This window comes from Hordeum vulgare, chromosome 2H, assembly GCF_904849725.1.
Source record: "Hordeum vulgare subsp. vulgare chromosome 2H, MorexV3_pseudomolecules_assembly, whole genome shotgun sequence".
Taxonomy (NCBI): Eukaryota; Viridiplantae; Streptophyta; class Magnoliopsida; order Poales; family Poaceae; genus Hordeum; species Hordeum vulgare.
Genome location: NC_058519.1, coordinates 641,163,243 through 641,188,726, shown reverse-complemented (window position 1 = coordinate 641,188,726; position 25,484 = coordinate 641,163,243). Strand labels below are relative to the sequence as shown.

Here is a 25,484-nt window from a genome sequence, read left to right as displayed (position 1 = left end):
TAGAGTGAAGTTCTCAGTCATTAGATATACTTGCATGCATGCGCGAATTAAATCTAAGAGTTACATAAATACAATGTTCATTTGGATTAAGTGGAAACTTGGAATATTAATTTACGTAGTGATTTGTAGATATTTTACTTAGTATATATCTTCAGTCTTTCATTGGGGTTGTGGGACTTCATCGACATGGCAAGCACTCACCATCTTTCAGATGCTCCAATCGCGGGCAATTTGGTTCCTTTGTTCCAAAAAACATTGCAAATTCTTGATTATAATTTTTTGCAAATTATTGTTACATATATCAAGTTTGATTAGTAATATGTCATATATATATATATATATACTTATAAATATTTTGTATACTTCAGAATTTTTATATATTTACATGATCAATTAATGTCATAACTTTTTTTGAGCGGTAATGTCATACCGATGTTATTATTTAAAAAGTTCATAGTTACATATGACATTAACTTCATGCCTAGGGTATATGAATTCATTCATCTTAAACATTTTTGCATATATTCCATTTATCCATGGACATAGTTATTTTCCACCTGGGCAATATGATTGATAATGAAGTATGTAGGATGAAAACATATGTGAATGTTACACAATTATTCTGAAAATTATTTGATGGCAATCGAAACGTGCGTTGCACATGCAAGCTTACTAGTTGCCTAAGTAATGCAAACTCTGTCTCGCTTGAATTGCCAAAAAAAGGAGAACAGGGGTGTTGAAAGCAATTGAGCCAAGTACTAATCTGGCAATCATAATGGGTTAGAGCTAACAAAAAATGGCAATTTTCAAACACCCAGCGCATTAGCACAACATACACAACACAACACGGCGATGTTCAAGAATGACACTGATATACCAGGCATCACATCAGCACAAAGAAGAAAACTTTCCAACAGAAAAACACACATATTTATGTTTACAGAGTGAGTAGCAGACTGAGGGTGATAACTGGAAGGATTAGTATACTAGTAACTACCTAGTACTCCCTCCGTCCCAAAATAAGTGACTTAACTTTGTACTAAAGTTAATGCAAAGTTGAGTCATTTATTTTAAGACCGAGGGAATATTATTGATTCAAGGTGTCCATCAAGAGCTAGCATGGCTTCATCTGCACATCAACACAAACGACAGATGTGTGCATAGACAGATAAACAAAGATGTGCATGCATGATGTGCCATCCAACTCGATTTATACATGGTGGTTGCGGGGTGCAACCAAAAGTTCGCCAGTGTGGACCAACTGGGTGACATATTCCTTTGCCTTTGCGCATAGGACATCACTATACGCCCGGCGGCGCGCCCTGCGCTCCAGGAAGTCGTCGTCGACCTCGACGTAGCCGCGCTTCTCATACTCAGCGCGGACAAATGCCTGGTACTTGGCGAATCTCTCCCGAACGCCGTAGAGTGCGCGGGCACCATTATAGAGATCAACCTTGGAGCTGTCCATCTGCTCCTCGGGTGAAGGCAGCAAGCTGGGGTTTTCGCGCTTCAGGGACTCGTAGTAGTAAGGGACAGGACCATCCACCACATGGGCAAGGGTCCAATCGATCTCTTCCTGCGGCAGCCGCGTCATCCTTTTCTCGCCTACTGCTGAGTAGTTCATTGGTGGTTCAACGCCTGACGACAGAGATGGTCCTGCCGCAGAAACAGTCCTGGTATATGCTGAGCTAACCTGTAAAATAATCCCAGAGAAGTCAGAGCATTGCTGTTATATCGCTTAGGATCATTATGGAAAGACGCATGGGCAGAACAATTTCAGAAAGAATGAATGACACGGTACCATCTGGTTACTGACATTGCCATGGCTGGGAGCTGAGGCTCTTGGCAGCAAACGTTTCATCTCGTCTAGGTTTATCTGGGCATCATCCCTGGAAAGCTCCACAAAAATCACCTGCGCACAATGAAGAAAAAATGAGCTTGATAAAATCGTGAAGTCTGCCAAACGATGCGTTGCATCATCATGATTTGTAGTAAACCTCATCGAAAGGCTCCTTTGAACCAGGCATGTCCTTCGACAGTGGCAAGACAAAATTGGCTGAAAAGAGAAGCATTTAGTAAATTAGCGACTTAAAGGATGTATAGATAGAACATGAAAAAAAACACCCAAAAGTTTGTCTAGATAGTTACCTGTCATCTGATCAACTGCTTCAGCTGGTACATCCTTCCCCATCTCCTTGGATCGCTTTGCTGCCCGGGAATTGAGTTCATTTGGCGATGGGAAAACAACCACAGCAATCTATTGCGTATAAGGCATAAGCCATAACATTAGCACTTTATTAATTTTTATGATAAATAACTCCTGAAAACAGGGTATGTCTCTTTTTTGGCGGCTTACTTTATAGTAGTTTGCAAATGGCCTCAGCTTGCGAATACGGGCGCTTTTGTACACATTTGTTTGGTCGAGAATGTAATTGCGGGGGATCTTTGCGGCCCTGTCCAGCAATGTGTTGAAAATCTGGGTGGCATGATCCATCAAACGGTCAAAGTGCTCACCATAGTTGTTCTTACGAAGCAATCCTGGCACCTGCAAAGAGCACAACAAGATGAAAAGCAAATTCCAAGTGAACAACAAACGCTGCTTGTAAGATGGGCGGGGTTGCAGTTACCTTCATTTGGTCCAATGCAAGGTTAGTCCCAAGAAGGACGAAGCGTTTCTCCGGATGTTCCCTGACCTGCTTCTCTGCCCAAGTAGATTTCCCCGAAGCCGGGAGGCCAACCATCATCATAACCTCACATTCCTTCTGTTCATCAAACACAGGCCCAAACACCGCATTGCCATCTGCGAAAGCCGAGGTCCAGGGCTTGTAGCCATCGATCGGCTCCAGCCCGTCCTCCCTGCTAAACTGCATCTCGACGACGACATTCTTCAGCAGCACATGCGGAAAGATTGCCGACTCCCACTGCATCGGCCTCACAGGAGCATCAACCAGACCAAGCCCCTTGTGGCTGGCATCAAAATACTTGGCAATGCCAAGCCATTCCCCGTTCTTGGCGAACCCAATCGAGGCCATGGACTTGGTATCGAGGTCCACGGCGCAGACGATGGTGTCCCCGACCCCGAACCTTGCGCCGTAATCGAAGAACCTGCCCTGGTGGGAGAGCTTCCTCGTGCCCCCGAACCCGAAGCTGTGGCCGCCGGCCTCCCCGAGGTCGCCCACGGGGTAGTCCCCCCTGGAGACGCCGACGCGGCAGAGGTGCCGCTGGCCGGCCTCCGTGTCGTCCATCTCCACGGCCTGCTCCGCCACCACCCTGCACCCGAAGCAGTACCGCCCGCCGCGCCGGACCCCGGCCGTCGCGCGCGCGCCCGACCAGCAGTAGGCGAACCCGCCCCCGTGCAGCGCCTCCCCCCGCAGCCCGCCGGCGCCGACGTCGAAGTCTGGAGAGAGAGAAGCAGCGGGACGCGCGCCCGGGTGGTGTGAGCGAGGGTTTGCGGACAGTTTTAATTTCGGCGGGTTTGTGTGTGTGCTTACCGAGGTTGCAGTCTGCCGGGTTGAGCTGCACGCGCGCCGGCTCAGGCCCGGCGTGGTCGCCGTGGTGGCGGGGGCGCTTCGGCGGGGGCTGCGCGGTCTCGCCGCCCGGCCTCGTCGCCATTGGTGGCTCGGTGATGCTTTGGTTCGGCTCGGTGAAGCCGCTCGCGGTCGATTCGATTGGGACGGAGTCGAGACGGTACGGAAGGTGCGGCAAAGGCGACAGGATTAAAAATACGGATGTCAATGGATACCCATTACCCACCTATCCTGTGGATAAAATTTTTATTAGGGTTAGGGTATGGGACAAAAAATTATTCATGGTACATAAATAGCAAAGTCTGAAACCCATCAGGTAGATCGGGTATGGGTATGGGATCATCTAACCCATACCGATATACCCATGTACCCATATAAAATCTATGTAAGCTCAAAATTATCTCTACAATCCACACTATGTCAATAATTTATGAATTGAAAGTGTATGCCTATGTGTTGTTGTTTATGACTATATCATGTTGTTTTATAAGTATGTGTTGTAGTTATAATCCATCTTTGTAAACTATATGATACAATGCAGTTTATAACTATAAGTTTTTTAAATTGATGTTTTGTAAATATGGGTAATTTTACCCGCGGGTACCCGTCTACCCTGTCGAGTAACGGGTATGGGGAAAAAGTGTACCCGTTGATGGGTATGGGTAAGGGCGATGGATAATATCAGAGGGGGCGGGTAAGGGTATGGGGAGGCTCCACCCGTACCCATACCCTGCGGGTGCCATCTCTAATTAAAAAAAGGGACCTGCTCGAGCCTTCGAGTCGGTATCCGTACGTATGTCGATAGAGATTCTTTGAAAAAAAAGTCTTTTATAACACAATAAAACACCAACCCTCGTACTATACATATGCTATTTTTTTATGACATAAATATATCCTATCATTATAAACATCTTTAAAAGACTGAACCGACATATCATCTTGAGTTTTACTAAGTTATCGTAGACATCTCGTCATTGAAAGGAACATTTCCTCCTAGTAAATGCGCATCGTCAGAAATCTTGAAATAAATCGAAAAATAAATATGAGCATCATGAGTTGAACCCTCATGGGTTGAGAATACTTCCTCCATTAGGGTTTAGAAAGCACAATTCCGTTTACATGCATTTCCAAAATATAAAAGGATTAGGGCGCGTGACATTTACTGCTTGAACAAATGGACACTCCATAAACATGTAATATACTACTAGCATGGGACCCAACGCCACCAGTATTTTTTAACCATGGCATCATATTGGTGGTGTCGGGTGTCTACGCCAGCAATGCCATTTTTGCTACGCCATAGCTAGGCTTTTTCTGCACTACCGTGAGCAGAGTTTTCTGCTGCTGAAATTTTTAATTCAGAGATGCAGTAAGACTTGATGTTTTTGAATTCTTATGTGAAATTCACATATGTAGAACTAATTCAGACATATGAACATGCACATTGACAGTGAGTGCCAATGAGTAGGTTTTAATTACTTTGTGTTGTTTTGTTGTTTCAGTGAGTATGAATGAGGTTTATGTTTTTTGTAATTGTGTTGCTGAATTTTAATGGGTTTCAGGTTTTGACCCCTTTCTAAATCCAGTGATGTTGACCTTTTTGATTTGAATGTGATGCAGAGTAACCTAAAGTTGCATGATCATAGTTTTCAAGTTGCCATATTTCTGAATTTCCGAAGCTCATAGTTTATGATGTGATGCATTTCCTGCATACAAGCTTAAAGATATCGGATCCCTTTGTGTTATTTTTGTCTTTTTGCAACAAATAGTTTATGTAGCTCATTATACCCATTTTGTAGTTCATTTGTTTAGCGCATGCTTGTTGCAACTCATAGCTTATTTTTTCTGAAATTAGCTATGTTGCATTTTTTGTAGCTTTTTAATGGAGGAAATTTAGGTTTCATGCTTTTGAAAAGGAATGTTGAAAATAGCTGATAACCCATAAGTATAGGGGATCACATCAATTTTCGAGGAAAGTATTCTACACAAATTGTTGATTCGACACAAGGGAAGTCAAAGAATATTTATTGGTCTTAGTAGTTGAGTTGTCAATTCAACCACACCAAGGTTATCTCTCTGAAGCCAAAGCTTAGTAGCAAAGCAGAACAACAGGAGTAACAATAACAATAGTAGCAACAATTGTGTAGTACTTGTAACAGTAGGAGTAGCAACAGTATTGTCAGTCCCATGGACCACTATCGGTGCGGAGGCAACCGGGCCCCGAGGAGGTGGTATGTCGCCGTGTCAGGGAGGAGAACGAGCACGTCCGTCGCTACATGGTTGCGTTGGACGTCAGGTTCTCCAATACCTGGCAGGTTCTTCAGGGATCTCACCCGAGCAATGATCCTATTATGGTTCATTCTCTTTGGGTATCTATATCCCGCGGCTCAGTACATCGGCAACTCTTTGGATGATCAGTTTGATCAGGAACCGCGAGTCAACTAGATTATTCGATAATATTCGAGCTGTATTAGTGATATTATATGATAATATTCGAGATGTATTAGTGATAATATTTGATGATGCATTAATTGGATCCAGCATTGGACTAGTACCATCACATCTATGCGGAAAAGAAGCGTGGGTTCCACGGGGTCCGGGTCGATGATGCACTACTGGCTCACTACCCCGTGAATGATATCAAAGAGATGACAGATTGTGAGCTACACCAGAAAATGAAGAACATATCCATGAAGATGGCGGTCGGCTTTGCTTTACATAATGCACTTGAAACAACCATCCATTGCAATGCGATTCCAGCTGGCTATGCTAAAGTCAGGGTGAATGATGTTTTTGCCGGGTTGTGAGTCAATAGAGCTTGACATTCCTGGAGGTGAAGGGGAGGAGACACTGGGACAAGTCGTGCGTGGTGTCATTGTATGGAGAAAGGAATACATCATGTTTTCAAACTCGGCGCCATGGTCATCGATTCCTCCAAGTAGAAATACACCTCGAACTCCACCCCACGTCGAGATTAGGGAGCCAAGCGCGAGTCCATGTCGATCTCCACCGCGTGAGCCGACTCCACCCTAAGTCGAGATCATGGAGCCCATCACGAGTCCATGTCAATCTCCAGCGCGTCAGCCGACTCCACCCGATATGTCTTAGCAGGGTCGAAAGCGGAAGGCCACCACTCTATCAACGAATAATCCTATTCAGAAGAAAGCTAGAAAGAATAAAGCCAAAGGAGAGCCTCCTGCCAAAAAGAAGTGAACTTACGATATGACTGCCTAGGAACTCAACGAGGTCGTGGCTTCTGAAGTGAAGTCCCCTTTTTCACCGAAACCACCCCCGCCGCCAAAGCAGATAATACCTGAGAAAACCATAGACCACTTTGTGGAATTTCTTGAGAGGCCCCCGTCACATGTGGAGAATAGGTCATCAGACTATGAACGCACTATTAAAAAGTTATATAAAAAAAATGCAGTTGTCGAAACCTACATATAGTAAAAACCGGGAAAACAGTTCCCCACCTCGGATAACAGGCAATGCAATCGATCCCCCCCTTAAGGTGATGAGCGATGCTCCTACAGACATCATTCTAAATTTTAATCAACTCCTAGAAACCAAGGAAGTCCTCGTGGCTGAAGTAGCACGGTGATATGTCGCCGTGCAACCTCTAGTCACATCTGAGCAGGTCCTGTAGCTATCAACATAAATGCGAAGATTGGTTGAGTGGTACATGAAAGAAATTGCCATGGGCGATTGTACCTCATGGTGAAAGTAAAGAGAGAACATTACTTCTATGAAAACGAGCTATACATTGAGTTTGACGAATTGTTTCAGTTATACAATCAAGACGCACTCAACAAACCTATCATCGGTTACTATTGTGTGTAAGTGATTTCTTTTCTAATTTAAGTCTCTAGCTCAACTCGTTCATTGCGTGTAATTATCCTTACTATATTCTTTTGTATGCTATTATGTAGAATGAAGATTCTTCAATGAAAAAGAGATGGAATCTATTCCATTGGTTCATTGACCCATATATCCTTTGTGAAAATTTGATAGAAGACCACCCTGAAGACTCAAAGATGAACTTGCTAAGATTTTTTAAGGCACAAAATATCAAAACAAAAATTATATTTCCTTACAAGTTCAAGTGAGTGTTACTGTTTTGTGCTACAAAATCTATTTTGCTTACTCGATGTTAAGTGTAGTTGATGATTTATATATGTATGCCTCCTTATATAAAGGTGTGCAGGTTCCATTGGATGCTGCTAATTATTAAAGCTGATACTAGAACTGTTGAAGTCCTAGAATCGCTAGGTAAAAACCCTGAAGATTACACCAACATGGTTAACATGCTCCACACGTGATTTTAATAATTATCGCTCTATATCAACCTCTTTCTTTCATTTCTTGATATCAAGTAATTCATAACTCCTTTATTTATTTTCTTTGTCGGGCAGGGTATGGAGATGGTTCATCAAAGAGGTTGTCGGTGAATGGAAACCGGAGCTGCGTTGAAAACTGGTCAAGGTAATTAAGTACTACTAGCTAGGTTCATGCATCTCCTTAATTCTAGTTTCAATATCATTATCCTGCTTGATTATTATCTAATTGAATTCTATTCTCACAAAGAGCATTAGCCAAAAACAAGGGAATAATTTATGTGCATACTACGTTTGCAAGAACATTCGCATAGTGACCGAATGGGGCAGAGATGCAAAAGAAGTTGAGGTACGTAAACAATATTGACAATTTTTTATGATGATCTAATATATATACAACTAATATATTTATATTGACCCCTTCTTTAAAGATTGAAGGAATGCGACAGAAGCTCCTATCAGAGAAACGCATATGAGCAATTCAAGAGAAAATTGCGGGATTTTTTCCTTAATGAGGTCATACCTGAAAGCGGAGAATACCATTACATGTAATGATTTCTAAACTGTAGGAGAAATTGTATATATATATAGGGTCGCGCTCTTCACCTCCTTTATTTTAACATCAATACGCCGTAATTTTACGTTCCGTAATTTTTGTCTTATTTTATACATAAAAAGAGACCGTAAAAAAATATAATCAATGTAAAAATATTTTATGTCACGTAAAATTACGACCATACAAAAATAGTGCAAAAAATACAATAAAATCAATTTGTTTTGGTATTGTGACCTATATTTTTGTTTTTCTTTTGTCAAATTTTACGTAGTGATTCAATATAAATGTAAATATTTGTATTTTAAATGTAATTTATTTATAAATTGATTGTAAGATTATCTCGGGTGAAGAATAAACTATTCTGCATCCTGAGTGATGAATATAGTTTCTGTAGGATCGCGCTATTCGTCACCCTGGGTGAGAAATATTTATTCTTCACCCCCTCTATTTTTACATCAATACATTGTAATTTTACATTTTTAAAATTATAGTGTATATATATATACATAAAATTATATTATATATGCAGCAACGTGTACAGTATATAGTAGCATAAAATATGTTTAAAATAAAAAAAATAAAAAGCATAAAATAAAAAGGAAAAATAAATCATAAACCTTAAAACCTTAAACCCCAAACAAAAAAACAAAAAATCTTTAGTCCCGATTGATGTCACCAAACGGGGCTAAATTAAGGTCCTCCGCCACCCATCGCAAGCTCGCGGCCACGTGAAGGGAATTTAGTCCCGGGTTGTGATAAACCGGGACTAAAGTGTAGGACCCTTTGATCCCCATCCTTTAGTCCCGGTTGACGACCCGAAACTAAAGGCCTTCCCTGACCAGGACTAAATCCCCCTTCTCCACTAGTGCAATGGTGGCTCAAGATCAACTCGTTTCTTGATCGAGCAACATAAAATGCTCAAAGTCAGATCATTTCTTTTCGAGTCGATCTCGAGTCGAGCTAAAGTATGACTCGATCTCAAGCAGCTCACGAGCCTCGATCTTTTTTTGCAGCCCTGAATACCGGTAGATTTATCTGGCTCTATCCGTCGTCCCATTTTTGCATCTTCTTTTTGTCACTTCGAAATACCAGTAGATTTCTCCACCGACTCAAAATGCCCAAAGGGTAGAATACACCCACATCCCATTGTGATTGAAATATGGCATGAATTTCACTCTGGTCGCGGCATTCTGGAAAGTGAAGGTTACAGTCACCGACCACAAGATCAAGGCAGGGTAAGCTATCACAAAATGAGCCGGGAAAAAGACACATTTGACACATAACTCTTCTCTGAAAGATGCATGAGCATGACGAGCGACAACATCCACACAACGGAAAACAAAAATTAACTTTATCTCAAGCAAGCACGTAGATACATAAATGTTGATACTCCCTCCGTTCCTAAATATAAGTCTTTTAAGATATTTCACTAGGAGTCTACATACGGAGCAAAAAGAACGAATTTACACTCTAAAGTATGTCTATATACATTCGTATGTAGTCCACCAATGAAACATGTTTAAAGACTTATATTATGAAACGGAGGGAGTACATACAGTATGTCCGACTATCGAATGGACAATAAGTAATGGAATACTCCTAATCGACTTGTAGAGAGAAGTTGGAGCAATCAAATTATAGAGATGAGAATATTGGGACACCAGGTAGGACGAGGCCTGAGTCTACAACAAATATGTTACCACTTATATACGACGACGTTTCATGCGTCAGGAAACGAACCAGCGACGTCAACGCTGGATCAGGAGTACCAATTTTTTTAAGTGGCAGAATCTTTGAAGCGACATCGTTCATCCACCGCTTTTCGAATAACGGAGCAGTTATCTCCGACTTGAAGATTCCGGGGGCAATCGTGTTCACCCTAATGCCATGTGCTCCTAATTCCAAAGACATGAGCTGCACAAAATCATATTAAAATACTTATTAATAAATAATTATTATGATAGGAAAGCAACACATTACATATTCACTACTCAAGCTACAATATATTTTCTCCATCTCAAAATAAACGACTTAAAAATGACTCAATTTGCATTAAAAACAAAGAAAATATATAATATATAATATATATGTGTGTGTACCTTTGTGACAGAGTGCACGGCAGACTTGGAGGCTGAGTATGCCAGGGAGCCATGTGTGATCCCGCCATCAAGACCCGAAGTAGACGATATGTTTATCACCGAACCCTTGAGCTCGGCATCACGCATGCGTCTGCACACATGCTTGGCCACGAGCCATACTCCCCGAAGGTTGGTCTTCATGAGTTTATCCCACTCGTCCTCCGGCCAATCCAACGCCGAATGCACACCTCCTGAATTACGCAAAGCACATATTTATGAGTTCTTTTGTCCTTCACCCCTAGAGCTTGATGAGCATGGCATACACACTTAGGGCATGTTCGGCTGTCCACCCGCTTCGCGGATCTGTGAAACACCTATTTTTTAACTCTAGTATTTCAGTCTGCAGCTCCGTCAGCTTCAGAAATTGAGTATAGAGTGGAGAGACTCCGAACACCCCCTTACTTCCTCGGAGTGGGCATGTAAATCTTACTCCTATTTTGGATCAAATTTTGATTACGAATTTAACTAACAAAGTATAAATTGTGGACCACAAAAAACATACTGTTGAGTTTTAATTTGGAAATGTTTCCAATGTTATCAAGCTCTAGAAGACATTTATAGCCGTCCGATTGAAATCTTCTCGTCCATTTGTACTTGCGAGAATTCCATTGTTCTTGAGAAAGAGCATACAAACAGAAGTACTCCTTCTGTAAATTAATATAAGAACGTTTAAACGGTTTTATATTACTCCTTCCGTTTCTAAATATAAGACCTTTTAGAGATTGTACTATAAACTACATACGGATGTACATAGACATATTTTAAAGTATAGATTCATTCATTTTGCTCCGTATGTAGTCTCCTAATGAATACCTAAAAAGTCTTATATTTTGGAACGGAGGGAGTAGTTTATAGAGAAGGTAGTAGAGTATACAGGTATAGTAGCTATTTTGTGAACACATTTTATTTTGACTTTCGTAACAATCTGATGCGTGATTTTTTGCTGCAGGCAAAGAAGAAGCATTAACCCGGCGGACGGAATGACGACCAGGTTATTTTCGACTGTAAATTTAGGAGAGCAAGCAGATTGGAAAAGGAGCACTGATCAGTGATCACTAGAGCATACAAAATATGTACCTCGTACACCTGCGTTGTTGATCAAGACATCGACGCGGCCGAAGGCGTCCCACGCCCTCTGCACCGCGTCCTCGACGAGCGACTCGCCGGCAGCGACGTCGAGCTCGACGGCCACCGCCAGGGGCAGGGGGATTTCGGCGGCCGCGTTGATCTCGTCGCAGAGGGAGCGGAGACGACCGGCACGGCGCGCCGCGGCGACGACCCGGCAGCCCGCGCGCGCCAGGTCGAGGCAGAACTCGCGGCCGAGGCCGGAGGAGGCGCCCGTCACCAGCACCACCTGCCCCTGCAGCTTACTCCACGGCGCTCCCCCTGCCGTCTCCGGCCGAGACGACGCCATCGATCGCCGGGTTGCAATGCTACTTCTGCTTGCTACCGCGCACTGCCGGCGGTCGTGGTTTTGTTGGGCACTTAGGCCAATGGCCACGGTCACGAGTATCACGAACATGGTCTGGAAGTAAGTACTACAAAATTAATCAATCATATCATTTTTCTCTTCGCCGTGAAGGGCTCCTCCCGAATCCTACACGAGCACGTTGATCACATGCTCGGCTGACTCGGCTCCAAATGGGCTCGCTGGGCGAGTACCACGTGGGATGTCGATGGCCTGTCTGAAAATCGCGTCGGATCCCTTTTCAAACCCAATGCACCTTAGGCTGCTCGTATCGGGAAGGCGGGGAGTAACATATAGTAGTATCATGCATATGTTACTATTATAGTATGATACTATCTTTATAGTGCATTGTATCTTAAACTAGTATCATACGTGATCTTATTTATTAACATGCATGACACATAATAATATAGCATTTTACATGATACGGTATCTACCTATGTTACTTTAACCTTTTTTTTAATAACTTACCACATCAGCATGTTTGCTAGTGCCAACACTATAATACTAACTATGATACCCCACTATGGTCAGCCTTAGTTGAGACATGTACATTAGTTGAGACACCTTAAGTCTGTAATAATCCTTCACCTCAACTATAGATAGATGTAAAAACATCCTTTACAATAGATCGTCTATTTCCATAAGTAATATCTCAGAAATTACAGGATCTGAAAACTAAATCTCACATCATGGAATAAGGCGGTTGGGAGGGGAAATCGAAAATTAGCGACGCCAAATTTCCAGAAGAAGCTATTGATAAGTAGCCATATTCATCGGATTCGACTGTCTCCCAAATTATAGATGACCTCTTTCTCTCTATATACTCTCTCTCTCTCTCTCTCTCTCACGTAACAAAAAATCTCACGTGAAATGCGTTATATCGGCTGAGTGAATGTCATTGTACATGCCCTTAGAAATTTCACAACTTGCAGGTGCAGCGAACAACCTCAACGCCATTGGGCTCGCGCCGTGAATCTCAAAGTGTTTGCTTCCATGCACACACTTCCTGGGAAACGCCAGTACACAATTCGCTGTGGACGGCAATCTGAGCGAGCACTTTTCTGGAGGGCAGATAACGTTGTTGGGGGTATTGGCAATTATCATCATTTTATTGATGTAGCATGGTAATTTTCCAGCAAATCCTGGGCATGGCAATTCTCGCCATTTTCATGAATTAAAAAACTGTTTCTGAATTTGAAAAATGTGCGCGAAATACAAAAAATGTTCATGAATTCAAAACTAGTGCATGATTTAAAAAAATGTTCGCAAGTTCAGAAAATGTTGGCAAATTTAAAATAATAGTCTCAAATTGCAAAAAAGCTGCACAATTTCAAAAATGTTCCCTTATTTCAAAAACTATTCACTTATTGCAAAAAAACTTAAGGAATTTAAAAATTGCTCGTGCATTTGAGTTTTTGCATGATTTTGAAAAATATAGAATTTGAAAACAATTTGACGATTTGTATAAACTTCACGAATTCAAAAAGCTTCATAAGTAAAATAACTTTGTGGATTTGAACAAGAAATTGACTAAAAGTAAACATTAATAAAGGAAAACCAGAAGGAAAATCAAAGGAAACAAGAAAGAAAAACTGGTTTGGTGAAGGTTCTAGAATCTTACCAAGACCTGTGCGAAGAAAAAAAAAAAAAGGCAAAATGGATCGGCCCATACAGGGGTGCATGAGGATACGCGTTTTTGAGATTTAGAGCTTGTTCGTATCCCCTCCACTCCTTCAAATTCCCGACTCTCCTCCCTGCTTCGGGATTATTGGCTCCACGCACAAAATCAAGAGTAGATAGCATGTTCGGCTGCAAACTCCACTCCATATGGTCAGGGGAGGAGGTTGATACCCACGAGAGAGGACATTTTGGATCAGCCAACTTGTAAGTTGTGAAGTCACATGCGGAGCTCGGTTTCTGCCACTCCGCCAGATTGTACTACGTCCAGCTCCACTCCACTTCTCTAACTCCACGGAGCTGTGGCGTCTGCCGTTGCTCTGGCTCTCTCCGAGAGCGGAGCTGCGGAGTGGATGAGAACCAGACAGACCCTTAGTGTTACAGCGTGAGACTGGTTCCCTATTTCTTTGTGTAATATAATTATTATATTTGCGGTACTTATTTATTTATTGCATTCATCATGACATCATTTGTGTTGCATCGACAATTTGTTGTCGTCGTACCAGACACATCCTAGTGTCTCTATAAATGTTATAGCCGTTCATAGTTGATGATTCTCTCTTTATCTTCGTTGACCTTTCTCGGACCCACTTGCAACCTAGCCCGAAAACTCGACCATCACAACTACATTGCGCCAACTGACCTTACCCGCGCAGGCACAAGTCCCGGCTTCTCACTCACACGGCTGACCGTCGACTCAGCTCCACTTGCATGTATGATTAACTTTGATTTTTAATCTTTAAATTATAAACACAGAAAATGTCTGATAGTGATAGGATTCCTGAGTTCGATTAATGCACCGACGACAAGGATATATGCTCACGACCAGTACTTACTCCACTAACGCTCATGCAGGACTGCACGTCCGGGTGCCCAACTGCATGCTTGAAAACTCGACCAGCACAACTACATTGCGCCAACTGACCATACGCACGCAAGCGCAACTCCCGGCTTCTCACTCACGCGGCCGAACGACTCAGCTCCATTTGCATGTCAAGATTATAGCTAGCAAACACAAGCTTTGGCTTGTATCGTGTGCACAAGGCACACTAGCTCCTGAATTGTCCGGGGTTGAGGGTGGCATTATTTAGAGGAGAAGAGTGAAGGTTTTGTTGCGATCTTTGGGAAGGAAACTTACTAACGTAGATATCCTCGAAGATGATTGGCTGGGAGGGCAGTTGACTGCTGTTAGGTGGTGGAAACACAGAGATTGATTAAGACACTAAAATAACTAAATCTAGATGGACCCCTCGCATCGCCTCCCCTGGACGCACCAGGGCGCCGCCAACCCTCAATCGAGCCCGACGCCAAAGGCTTCAGGGTAGGTGATGCAACGGGTCCCCCGGGAGGTGGCAGGGGCGCCTCTTGTGGGGAAGCCGGGGCGGCACTTAGGGCACCGCCCCCAGCGGCAACCGGAGCTCCATAGCCAGCACTGTGGTTGCCTTATGGTCGGATGCTCGGCTTGGTGATAGCTGGAAGCGGTGGTTGCGAATCTGGAATCCCGTCCAGGTCCATCATAGTGTGGCCTTGAACGGTCAGTGACGCGTGGAGGGATAGTAAGGGGCGGCTGTGGGCTTCCTATCGGAGTATCGGTGACATCATTCGTCTTCACGGCGAGGCTCCACATGGATCCACCCATTTACGATATCGGGGTGACGCGACTTTCGATGAAAATCACGTCGACGGTGGTCATGGCAGTCGATGGCATGACGTTTGTGAGTCGTTTCCTTCTCGAGACATCGTTGTGGCAGGTTGTGACACCATGCTCGGATGCTCCGGAGGAAACCCTAGATCTGAGTCTCCACGATCAGACGAGGACAACGTCTTCCGTATCGTTCTCCCTCATGGGGGTACCGTTTTAGACCAACGGTTGGTTGGGAGGGATAAGAGGAGGAGCAGTGTTACAAGGTAGATGGCAGGTCTCGATGGTGTGGCGCAGCAGAGTTTCAGCAACGGACACGTGTGGATGGATGCGTGCAGGAGGGTGACACTGCATGTGTGGATGGACGCATGAAGGAGGGTGACACTGTCTGGCATCGTGGCGGCATCGACAGCAGTACTACCTGACAAAGGGAGTGTGTTGGTCACTCCTGAAGATGGAATGGATCGAGAGCATGCGCATGCGGTGTGTTGCCGGTCAGACCGAGTGGTGCTCTTGAGGCCACCAGATTAGATACAAAAAAATTTCATCATTTTACGTTAATCTAGCAGTGCAATTCTCGTCATTTTCATGAATTCAAAACTATTAGTAATTTTGAAAAATGCTCGCGAAATACAAGAAATGTTCATGAATTCAAAACTATTGCATGACTTCAAAAAGAGTTCGGGAGTTCATAAAATTTTCACTGATTGTAAGAACTAGTCCCATACTTTAAAAAATGTGCAAACTTTAAAAAATGTGCCCATATCACAAAAAGGTTTCACATATTGAAAAAAATGTTAGGGAATTCCAAAATTTGTTCGCGAATATGATTTTTTTTGCATGATTCAGAAAAATATGATTTGAAAATATTTAAAAAGTTCACGAGTTTAACATAAGTTCGCGGATTTGAATAAGAAAAAAAGGAGAAGTAAACAAATAAAAGAAGAAGAAAGAAAAACGTGAAGAAAAAACAAAAGAAACAAGAAAAAATGGTTTCAATGAAGGTTCTAGAATCTATCGATAACTAGTGTGGAGAAAAAAAAAGCAAAATTGTCATACCATATAGGCACGTGGGAGGGTATACGAAGCGAACTACGCGCGAGCAACTAACTCGAGGTTATTCCTTGCGGGGGACCTCTAGTGGTCACTTTTGGTGCCCATAAATCATGCCAATTGGTGCATCCAGCTGCTGCCACATGTCTCATGTTGGGCATTTTCTCTGAATTTTTTTCTATACTCGTTTTCGGTTTTTAGATGGCCTTTTCTATTATTTTTTAGCTTCTCGATTTTCGTCCGTTTATCCCTAAATTTAGGAGAAAAAATCCAGACTTTTTTAAGCAAAAAGGCACAGATTTCTTTTCGTGAAGACACAGATTTGCTTGCGCATTTGCTTCTCGTGTAGGCATAGAATTACTTCGATGATTGTGCCTTTGCTTATCAAAAAAACCTATCCTTCCACACGAAACACTAATTTTCTTCATAAATGGGAAAAATATGTGCTTCCACAACAAGCACAAATTTTCTTTGTTTCTCGTGGAGGCACATAATTGCCTCCACGAGAAACACAATTATGCTTCTGGGTATTTCCTTTCGTTTTTCATAAAATAATCGGTTGTCGGTCTTTATCATTTTTCTTTTTTGCCAGTCTTTTTGTATTGTATTGTTTCAGGTTTTTTCAGTTTTAGTTTTCTTTGGTTTCTCAACTGAAAAAAGTTCATCGAAATTTATTACATTGCCTTCTAGTTTCGAAGATTTTGACATGACAAATCTGTCGATGAAATCAATTCTAGAGATAAAACATTTGAGTAATTGAACTTATGAAGGAAAAAAAACTCCTAGGTTACGATAAGTGGCGCACGTGCAATGCGTTACTTGCCAGTTTCTGAAAAGATGGGAATGATTTTTGCAAAGAATAACTTTTTTATAGCAAGTGGTAATCTTTAATTAATGGTTTCGCCAAAATAGTGATCACCTTTATTTAGATCGAAATGACTGCCTTATGAGGCCCTTGAGTATTGCATGCACTAGGATTTTTTTTATGAGAAAGTTGACAGGCCAGCCGGTCGATCTGAGCCATGAACTTTTTTACTGTAACTACTTATATGGGCCGTGTAGTTGAGCCTGTTCGGTTGGCATCTGTATCCATGCCGCCGGCGATGGCGGGATTGGGACCTCCTATGTGGCACTTCAGGCGCCACTAGGGGAAAGGGCGCCTGCAGCGCCCCTCTTCGTGGGTTAGCCCATATAAAATGCGTTGGTTATGAAAAAATCAAAAAAAATTCACAGAATTTTCAAAAACTTCAGATTTACAAAAAAATGAATTATTATGCAAAAAGGTTCGCCGATTTTTGGAAATATGTTCATGAATTTTCAAAAAGTTCACAGAATTAGAAAAAAAAATCATCGATTTAAAAACTAGTTCATTAATTTTTAAAACAATTCACTGATTTTGAAAAATAATCATGAATTTTAAATTATGTTCATCGATTTTTTTTAAAAGTTCACAGATTTTATAAACAAATCGTCAATTTTTAAAAAAGTTCACCGATTTAAAAACAAAGTTCACAGGCTAAAAAAGTTCATGAAGAATTCATAGATGGGCCAGCCCATTACGAAGTGCTGCAGGCGCCGGTTAGCACACCTTGCCAGTAACCGGCGCCTGTGGTGCTAAATAGGGTTTGCCGGCGGGAGCTCCTACCTGCGCTCAATGCGGCAGGGAACCCTGCGCTGCACAAGGGGCACCCAGACTGGTCCGGCCTGCGCCCCGTTTCTTTTACTTCTTTCTTTTTTCCTTTTTTTGTATTTGAAGCAAAAATATTTTTCAAATTTTAAGAAAATAATAAAAATCGTGAACAAATTTGGTAGCTAGAATAATTTTTTAAAGCATGAAATATTTTTTACTGCTGAGAACAAAATTTTGAAAAAGAGAACAATTTTGAAAAACCCGAACAAATTTAGAAGCGGGAACAATTTTGAATTATGAGAACAAATTTTGAAACTGAGAACAATTTTGAATGGTGAACAAATTAAGAAGCGGGAACAATTTTTTAAAGCACAAACATTTTCTGAAACTTGAGAATAAATTTTTGAAAAGGAGAACAATTTTGAAAACCCGAACAATATTAAGTGCCCGGAATTTTTTGAACATTTCTTAAAATGGAGAACAAATTTCAAAGCGTGAAAAAAATAAAGCACAAACATTTTTTGAATCTAGACAACAAAATTTCGAAACGGAGAAAAATTGGAAACCCCGAACAAATTTGGAAGAGTGAACAATTTTTTAAAAGACGAACATTTATTGAATCTTGATAAGAAAAAATGAAAATACGAATTATTTTGGAAAAATAGTGAAATTCATAAAGTGAACAATTTTTGAAAACAAGAACATTTTTTGAATCTTGAGAACAAATTTCGAAAACAAGAACATTTTCTGAAAAATATTTATAAAATTTGGAACATTTTCTGAAAATCCATAATATTTAATGGAAATCCAGAACTTTTTTCTACAAAGCAAAACATTTTTTCTAATTTGTAGAACAATTTGTTAAAATACCGAACATTTTATGATAACCCATAACATTTTTAAAAAATCTCAAAAACATTTTCCGAAGTTGAAGAACATTTTTTAAAATTACAGAACATTTTTTGAAAATCCAAAACGTTTTTCGAATTTGAAGTACAATTTATGAAAACCCCTACATTTTCTGAAAATACAGAACATATTTTGAAGACCCGGAACTTTTTTTAGAATAAACATAAGAATTTTTCGAATTTGAAGAACAATTTTTTAAAATCCAGAACATTTTTTTAAACTCCAGAATATTTTCTGAAAATCCAGAAGATTTTTCTAAAATGCAAAAACATTTTTCGAATTTGAAGAGCCTTTTTTGAATATCCCAAACAGTTTTTGAAAATTCAAAACTTTTTTTGAAAATTCAGAATATTTTTTGAAACAGAAAAAGAAAAGAATAAAAATAAAATACGAAAAAAAACGGTTCAAGGAACCTTCTAGAAGTTTCTCAAAACTAAAAAGATCGGCTGATAACCTGCAGAAGGTTTTCAAAACCATAATGAAAGCACTAGTACCTTTTAAGACTGTATCTCTCAAACGCGTAGGACTAGTACGATGTGGTGATACAATCTTCATGTTTTGTTATGACGCGTGGGGATTGTCACATGGGACAAATGGCTTAGGCGGCATCTGAAGATCCTGCAAAATTTCCCATAACATGTTCATCACCTTTGTCATCGATGACCGGTTTCTTGGGTTCCACTGAATACACCGCAGTGCCACAATAGCGAGTTGTCTCATCTTTACTTGCCCTTCTGGCGTCACTTCCAGAGTTAGTGTCAGTTCCTCTCTAGTCATTACTTTTACATAGATTCACTCGGGGAGATATACATGGGTCTGGATCCCAATATTTGGGTCTGAGAGCAACTCCAACGCGAGGACCTAAATCGTTTGCCCGCGTCCGTATAGGTCGATACAGATAAAAGTTATGGCCCAACGCAGAGATACATTTTCATTTTGCGTCCGCTTTGTGTTTGTACGGATCAATTTCTGACGCAAATTTGAATCACATTTGGGATGCAGGCGGACACAAAGCGGACGTTTTCTGTGTCTGCGTCGCCCGCCTGTGTCCGGCCTGACCCACTTGTCATCCACCCACCCATCCACCTCTTCCTACTTATTTAATTTGTTGGTCCATCCCCACCCACCTCTCTCCTATTATTTTAGTACCACAGTATTGTCGTCCATTTGCTTTCCATTGGATGCACCTACTAACCCATTTTAAAAAGCGGACATGGACAGGTGAACGGGCGACCCAAACGGATAAAAATCAGGCAAAAACGTCATCCGTTTGGGTCGGCACGTTGGAGTTGCTCTGAGTTCCTCGGCCCACTCACCATTTCTAACACCAGCATGCCAAAACAGTAAAGGTAAGTTCTGGTGCGATGTAGCCCATAGTGCCTCTTGCTCTAGTCAAGGTAATGATACTCTGCTCCCTTGGACACAACTTTGCGAGGCCAAAGTCTCATATCTTCAGATTGAAGTTGTAGTCCAGTAAGATATTGTGAGGCTTGATGTGGAAGTGTAGGATGCGCTGATTGCATCTTTGATGTAAGTATTCCATTCCTTTAGCAATGCCTAAAGCAATATCTAACATTTTGTCTGGTGCTAGGAGTTCTCGGGAAACAATAGTATTACCCGAGAATATATATCTCCAATGAATCTTTAGGCATGAATTCATAAATAAGAGCTCTTCTTGTCCCTTTAGAGCAAAAGCCAATGAGGCGGACAATGTTTGTATAGTGGATTCTCTCGATAGTTGCAACTTCGTTGATGAATTCCTGCCCCTCTCCACTAGAGTTCTCTCATCTTGATCGTCACAGGGACTCCATTTGGTAGCCCCCCTTTGTACATACTTCCAAATCTACCATGCCCTAATTTATCCTTGAACCGTCTCGTTATCTTCTTGATATTGGAGAAAGTGTGCCTTATGGGTTTTGATGTACCATATGTCTTTAGGAACATTTCTGATAGATCCTACGGATCGACTAGGGTAGATGAGTCACGGTAGATCGCATGTGATTACCTTGTCCTAAGCCGGATGAGCCCGCACCGTTCTCCATCGATGTGGTGGCGACGGCGGTGATGGAGAAGAAGGGTTAGGCGTGAGTGGAGCTTCCCGTGAGCATCACGCTTAACCTAGATCGGATAGGTATGTCGGTAGGGGTGTGACGGCGGCGAATCTCGTAGTTTGTGCCCCAGCACCCCACTGTCCTTTATATAGTGCGGGTCACAGGGGCCCACCAACCATAATGGGTTGGGCGCCCCCGATCAGGGCGCATAGATCAAGGCCCGGTGGGCTGTTGGGCCCACGCGGTGAGAGATCAACCTAACATTCTCCCCCTTGATCTCGAATTTACTTTTGACTTTATACTTTTCATTTGTTCCATCACATATTAGCATGTAGAGCATGTCTTATCGTCACAACTTAATTGCCAATAGAATCATACAGCTACAACACACTTTTGTTTTGAAACAAATTCATTTACTTTTGGGCCTCTTATAATCCAGGAATCATAGGCTTCCCAACAAACCCATGCCAGCTAAGTGTTCCTTGAACACACTGGGTGGTAAGCCTTTCGTTAGCGGATCCGCAAGCATATACCTTGTACTTATATGCTTGAGACTTATAGTTTGATCCTGAATTTTATCTTTCACAACATAATACTTTATGTCTATCGTCTTGGAAGCATTACTAGACTTGTTGTTGTGAGCATAGAATACTGCGGGCTGGTTGTCACAGTATATCTTTAATGGCTTGTGAATACAATCCACCACTTTCAAATTGGGTATGAATTTCTTTAACCATATCACCTGACCGGTGGCTTCAAAACATGCTATGAACTTTGCTTGCATCGTGGACGATGCAACTATGGTCTGTTTGGAGCTTTTCCATGAAATAGCTCCCCCTGCGAGAGTGAACACGTACCCAGACGTGGATTTTCTATCGTCTCTATCTCCCGCAAAATCTGCGTCCGAGTACCCTTTTATCTCTAGGGACTCAGATCTCCTCTATGTTAGCATGATTTCTTTTGTGTCTTGCACATAACACAAAGCTTTCTTTGCCATCTTCCAGTGCTCTTGGCCTGGATTTGCTTGATATCTACCGAGTACCCCGGTGATAAATGCCAAGTCAGGGCGTGTGCACACTTGTGCATACTGTAAACTTCCAACAGCCGAAGTATACGGTATTGTTTTCATTTCATCGAGCTCGTACTTATTCTTGGGACATTGGTGATTCCCAAAACTATCGCCCTTGACTATTGGAGCAAGCGTGGCTTTACACTTGTGCATATTATACTTTTGGGGAACTTTCTCTAAATATGCTTTCTGTGAAAGTCCTAAGACTCCATTTTTCCTGTCTCGGTGAATTTCAATGCCCAAAACATATGATGCATCACCAAGGTCTTTCATGTTAAAGTTCGAGGATAAAAACTTCTTTGTCTCTTGTAGTAGACCAATACCATTGCTTGCAAGCAAGATATCATCCACATACAAGATTAGGAAAATATATTTCCCATGTTTAAACTTTGCATAAATGCAATTATCCTCAACATTTTCTTGAAATCCAAACCTTCTAATAGTATCATTAAACTTTATGTACCACTGTCTAGAGGCTTGCCTTAGCCCATAAATGGATTTCTTTAGGCGGCATCCCATGTTTTCCTTGCCTTCCATGATAAAACTCTTGGGTTGTTTCATGTAGACATCTTCTTCTAAATCTCCGTTTAGAAATGCCGTCTTTACATCCATTTGATGCAGCTCTAAATCAAAATGAGCATCTAGTGTCATTATAATTCTGAAGGAATCCTTACAAGAGACTGGAGAAAAAGTCTCATTGTAATCTATTCCTTATCTTTGCGTGAATCCTTTTGCCACAAGTCGGGCTTTATACTTATCAACATTCCCATTAGAGTCATACTTTGTTTTGTAGACCCATTTGTAGCCTACTGTCTTCGCTCATTTAGGAATGATCTCTAAGTCCCAAACATTATTGGAACTCATCGATTTCATCTCATCTTCCATTGCCTCTAGACATTTTGATGAGTGAGGGCTTTTAATGGCTTCTTCGTATGTGGTGGGATCACCATCCATATGAACCATTTCCGTGTTATAGACTTTATAATCAGTAGAAATAGCAGGTCTTCTTGTTCTTTTAGACCTTCTAAGTGCCTCATTGTCTGGCACACTTTCTACTTTTTCCTGCTGCAATTCCCTTGCATGATCAACAACAGGTTCAGTCGGCCCCTGAAGGACAGGTTCCGGGTCTTCTCCCATAGTTGTCATCGTTGGAGTCACAGCTGGTAGCGAGAAAAATGGCTCTTGAATCATCGGAATGGGTGCATGCACCCTTTTCTCCTCAAGATCAATTTTTCGAGCTACCATGCCCCCCCTCATCATTTCGTCCTCTAAGAAGACAGCATTTCTCGTTTCTACAAACTTTGTGAATCTGTCTGGACAGTAGAAACGAAAACCTTTTGATCTATCAGGGTAGCCAATGAAATGGCAACTCACTGTCTTTGGATCTAACTTTCCAATGTTTGGATTAAACATTTTGGCCTTAGCTAGACATCGCCACACTCTGAAGTGTTGCAGGGATGGCACTCTTCCTGTCCACAGCTCGTGCGGTGTTTTGGGCACCAACTTGCTTGGTACTCTATTGAGAATGTGAATGGCGGTTTTAAGCGCCTCCATCCACAATCCCAATGGCATGTCGGAGTAGCCCATCATGTTGCGCACCATATCCATGAGGGTACGGTTGTGCCTTTCAGCTACTCCATTTTGCTGAGGCTCTCCCGGCATTGAATACTAGGCGACAATGCCAGTCTCCTGCAAGAACTTTTCAAAAGGTCGAGGGACTTGGCCATATGGTGTGTGTCGACTAGGGTAGATGAGTCACGGTAGATCGCATGTGATTACCTTATCCTGAGTCGGATGAGCCCGCACCGTTCTCCATCGGTGTGGTGGCGAAGGCGGTGATGGAGAAGAAGGGTTAGGCGTGGGTGGAGCTTTCCGTGAGTACCGCGCTTAACCTAGATCGAATAGGTATGTCGGTAGGGGTGTGACGGCGGCGAATCTCGTAGTTTGTGCCCCGGCACCCCACCGTCCTTTATATAGCGCGGGTCACAGGAGTCCACCAACCATAATGGGTTAGGCGCCCCCGATCAGGGCGCATAGATCAAGGCCCGGTGGGCCGTTGGGCCCGCGCGGTGAGAGATCAACCTAACAATTTCAACTTTCAAATGTATCTCTTCAGTGTATCATGTCTTCAGCGAAAGATAAACAACAGTGTCCACCGTCAACAGAAGAACAACAAATGCCGCCGAAGATGATGTAACCGAATACATGGAAATCAGGATATTCCTTAGGGTCAGAAGTTACCGCTTTAGCGATTGTAATGGGAATGAGAGAATGTAAGAGAGGGAATAGCTAACTAATTACTTTATGTGCAGCAGATATATACTTCATTCTCATCTTTTTTTAGTAAAAGTAAAACTTTGGGTTGGAGTAGTACCTGCAATGATTTTTACACGCGAACCTGCAAATACCAAAGACGCGAATAAGATTTGGTTGTTTGTTTAGTACGTAAAATGGTAATTAACTAGTAATTAACTTGAGAGATAAAAGTTAGATCCAACATTGATATATGACCACTGGAGTGGGCCCCGGAGAGGATGGGATGAGGATCAGAAGAAAGCTTCCATTACCAACTCTGGTAACAGAGGAGTCTTTAGTGTCAATTGAAAATCATAAGGGTGTACCCTGCTCAGAGACTTGGTTGAATTACGGGTTTTATCCTACCTCACAACCACAATCTCACATATCTTGCCCCATCACCCGTTGAAACCACTTCCTATTTTTGAAAATTCCTCAACCTGTCATGGCCGAATCCCTCTTGTATGCCCTCAAAAATGGGCCAATAGCTCCTGTGCGACGTCTTTCCTGGGAATTGGAAGCAGTGCGACATCTTTCGATGAAATAGCTCTCGTGCGACGATTTGCAGGGAGAAAATAGCTCACGGCCACACATGCGATAAAACCATAGCCAACTAGTCCAATTTGCGTTAAGTCATGTCTTACCTAATTTGGGCCTAAATTAATTAGCACCGCATCTCGTGAAACTGCCCGACTAGAACTGTCCAATACTGCCCGACATCTTCATCTCCGGCGGCGGCTACGGCGGAGGAGCCCTCTTTCTCGGCGGCGGCGGAGCCCCCTTTCGGCGGCGGCGGCGGCCATGGTGGTGAGTGAATTCGATACTCTAGTCCCAATCCCCTCCGCCTTGTAGATCTGAGCTCTCTGTTTGCTTGGTGAAATCGATAGAAGGTGAGATGGGGCGGCGCGGTGAGAGGAGCCCGTGGTCAGGTCGAGAAGGAGCCGCCAGATTCAGCTTCGAACAGGTAATACGCCTCCCTTCTGTTGGAAATATGCCCTAGAGGCAATAATAAAATGGTTATTATCATATTTCCTTGTTCATGATAACCGTCTATCGTTCATGCTATAATTGTATTAACAGGAAACAGTAGTACATGTGTGAATGAATAGATCACAATGTGTCCCTAGCAAGC

At 42.2% G+C, this 25,484-nt stretch overlaps 2 protein-coding genes across 3 annotated transcripts; both read right to left on the bottom strand.

Moving 5' to 3' along the window:
• Positions 1–888: 888 nt before the first annotated feature.
• On the bottom strand, positions 889–3,682 carry LOC123431122 (heterogeneous nuclear ribonucleoprotein U-like protein 1). 2 transcript variants are annotated; one of them, XM_045114959.1, is made up of 7 exons: positions 3,492–3,682; positions 2,628–3,397; positions 2,357–2,545; positions 2,149–2,257; positions 1,998–2,056; positions 1,817–1,912; positions 889–1,693 (listed from the first exon to the last, which is right to left on the bottom strand). In XM_045114959.1, the coding sequence occupies exons 1-7, from the start codon at positions 3,610–3,612 to the stop codon at positions 1,211–1,213; spliced, it is 1,827 nt and encodes a 608-aa protein (XP_044970894.1). In that variant the 5' UTR covers positions 3,613–3,682; the 3' UTR covers positions 889–1,210. The 2 variants fall into 2 exon arrangements, with proteins under 2 accessions (XP_044970894.1, XP_044970893.1); XM_045114958.1 differs by having other exon boundaries at positions 1,802–1,912; positions 3,492–3,612.
• Positions 3,683–9,966: 6,284 nt separating this feature from the next.
• LOC123431121 (3-oxoacyl-[acyl-carrier-protein] reductase FabG-like) lies at positions 9,967–12,059 on the bottom strand. The gene is made up of 3 exons (XM_045114957.1): positions 11,633–12,059; positions 10,517–10,746; positions 9,967–10,331 (listed from the first exon to the last, which is right to left on the bottom strand). The coding sequence occupies exons 1-3, from the start codon at positions 11,967–11,969 to the stop codon at positions 10,053–10,055; spliced, it is 846 nt and encodes a 281-aa protein (XP_044970892.1). The 5' UTR covers positions 11,970–12,059; the 3' UTR covers positions 9,967–10,052.
• Positions 12,060–25,484: the final 13,425 nt, after the last annotated feature.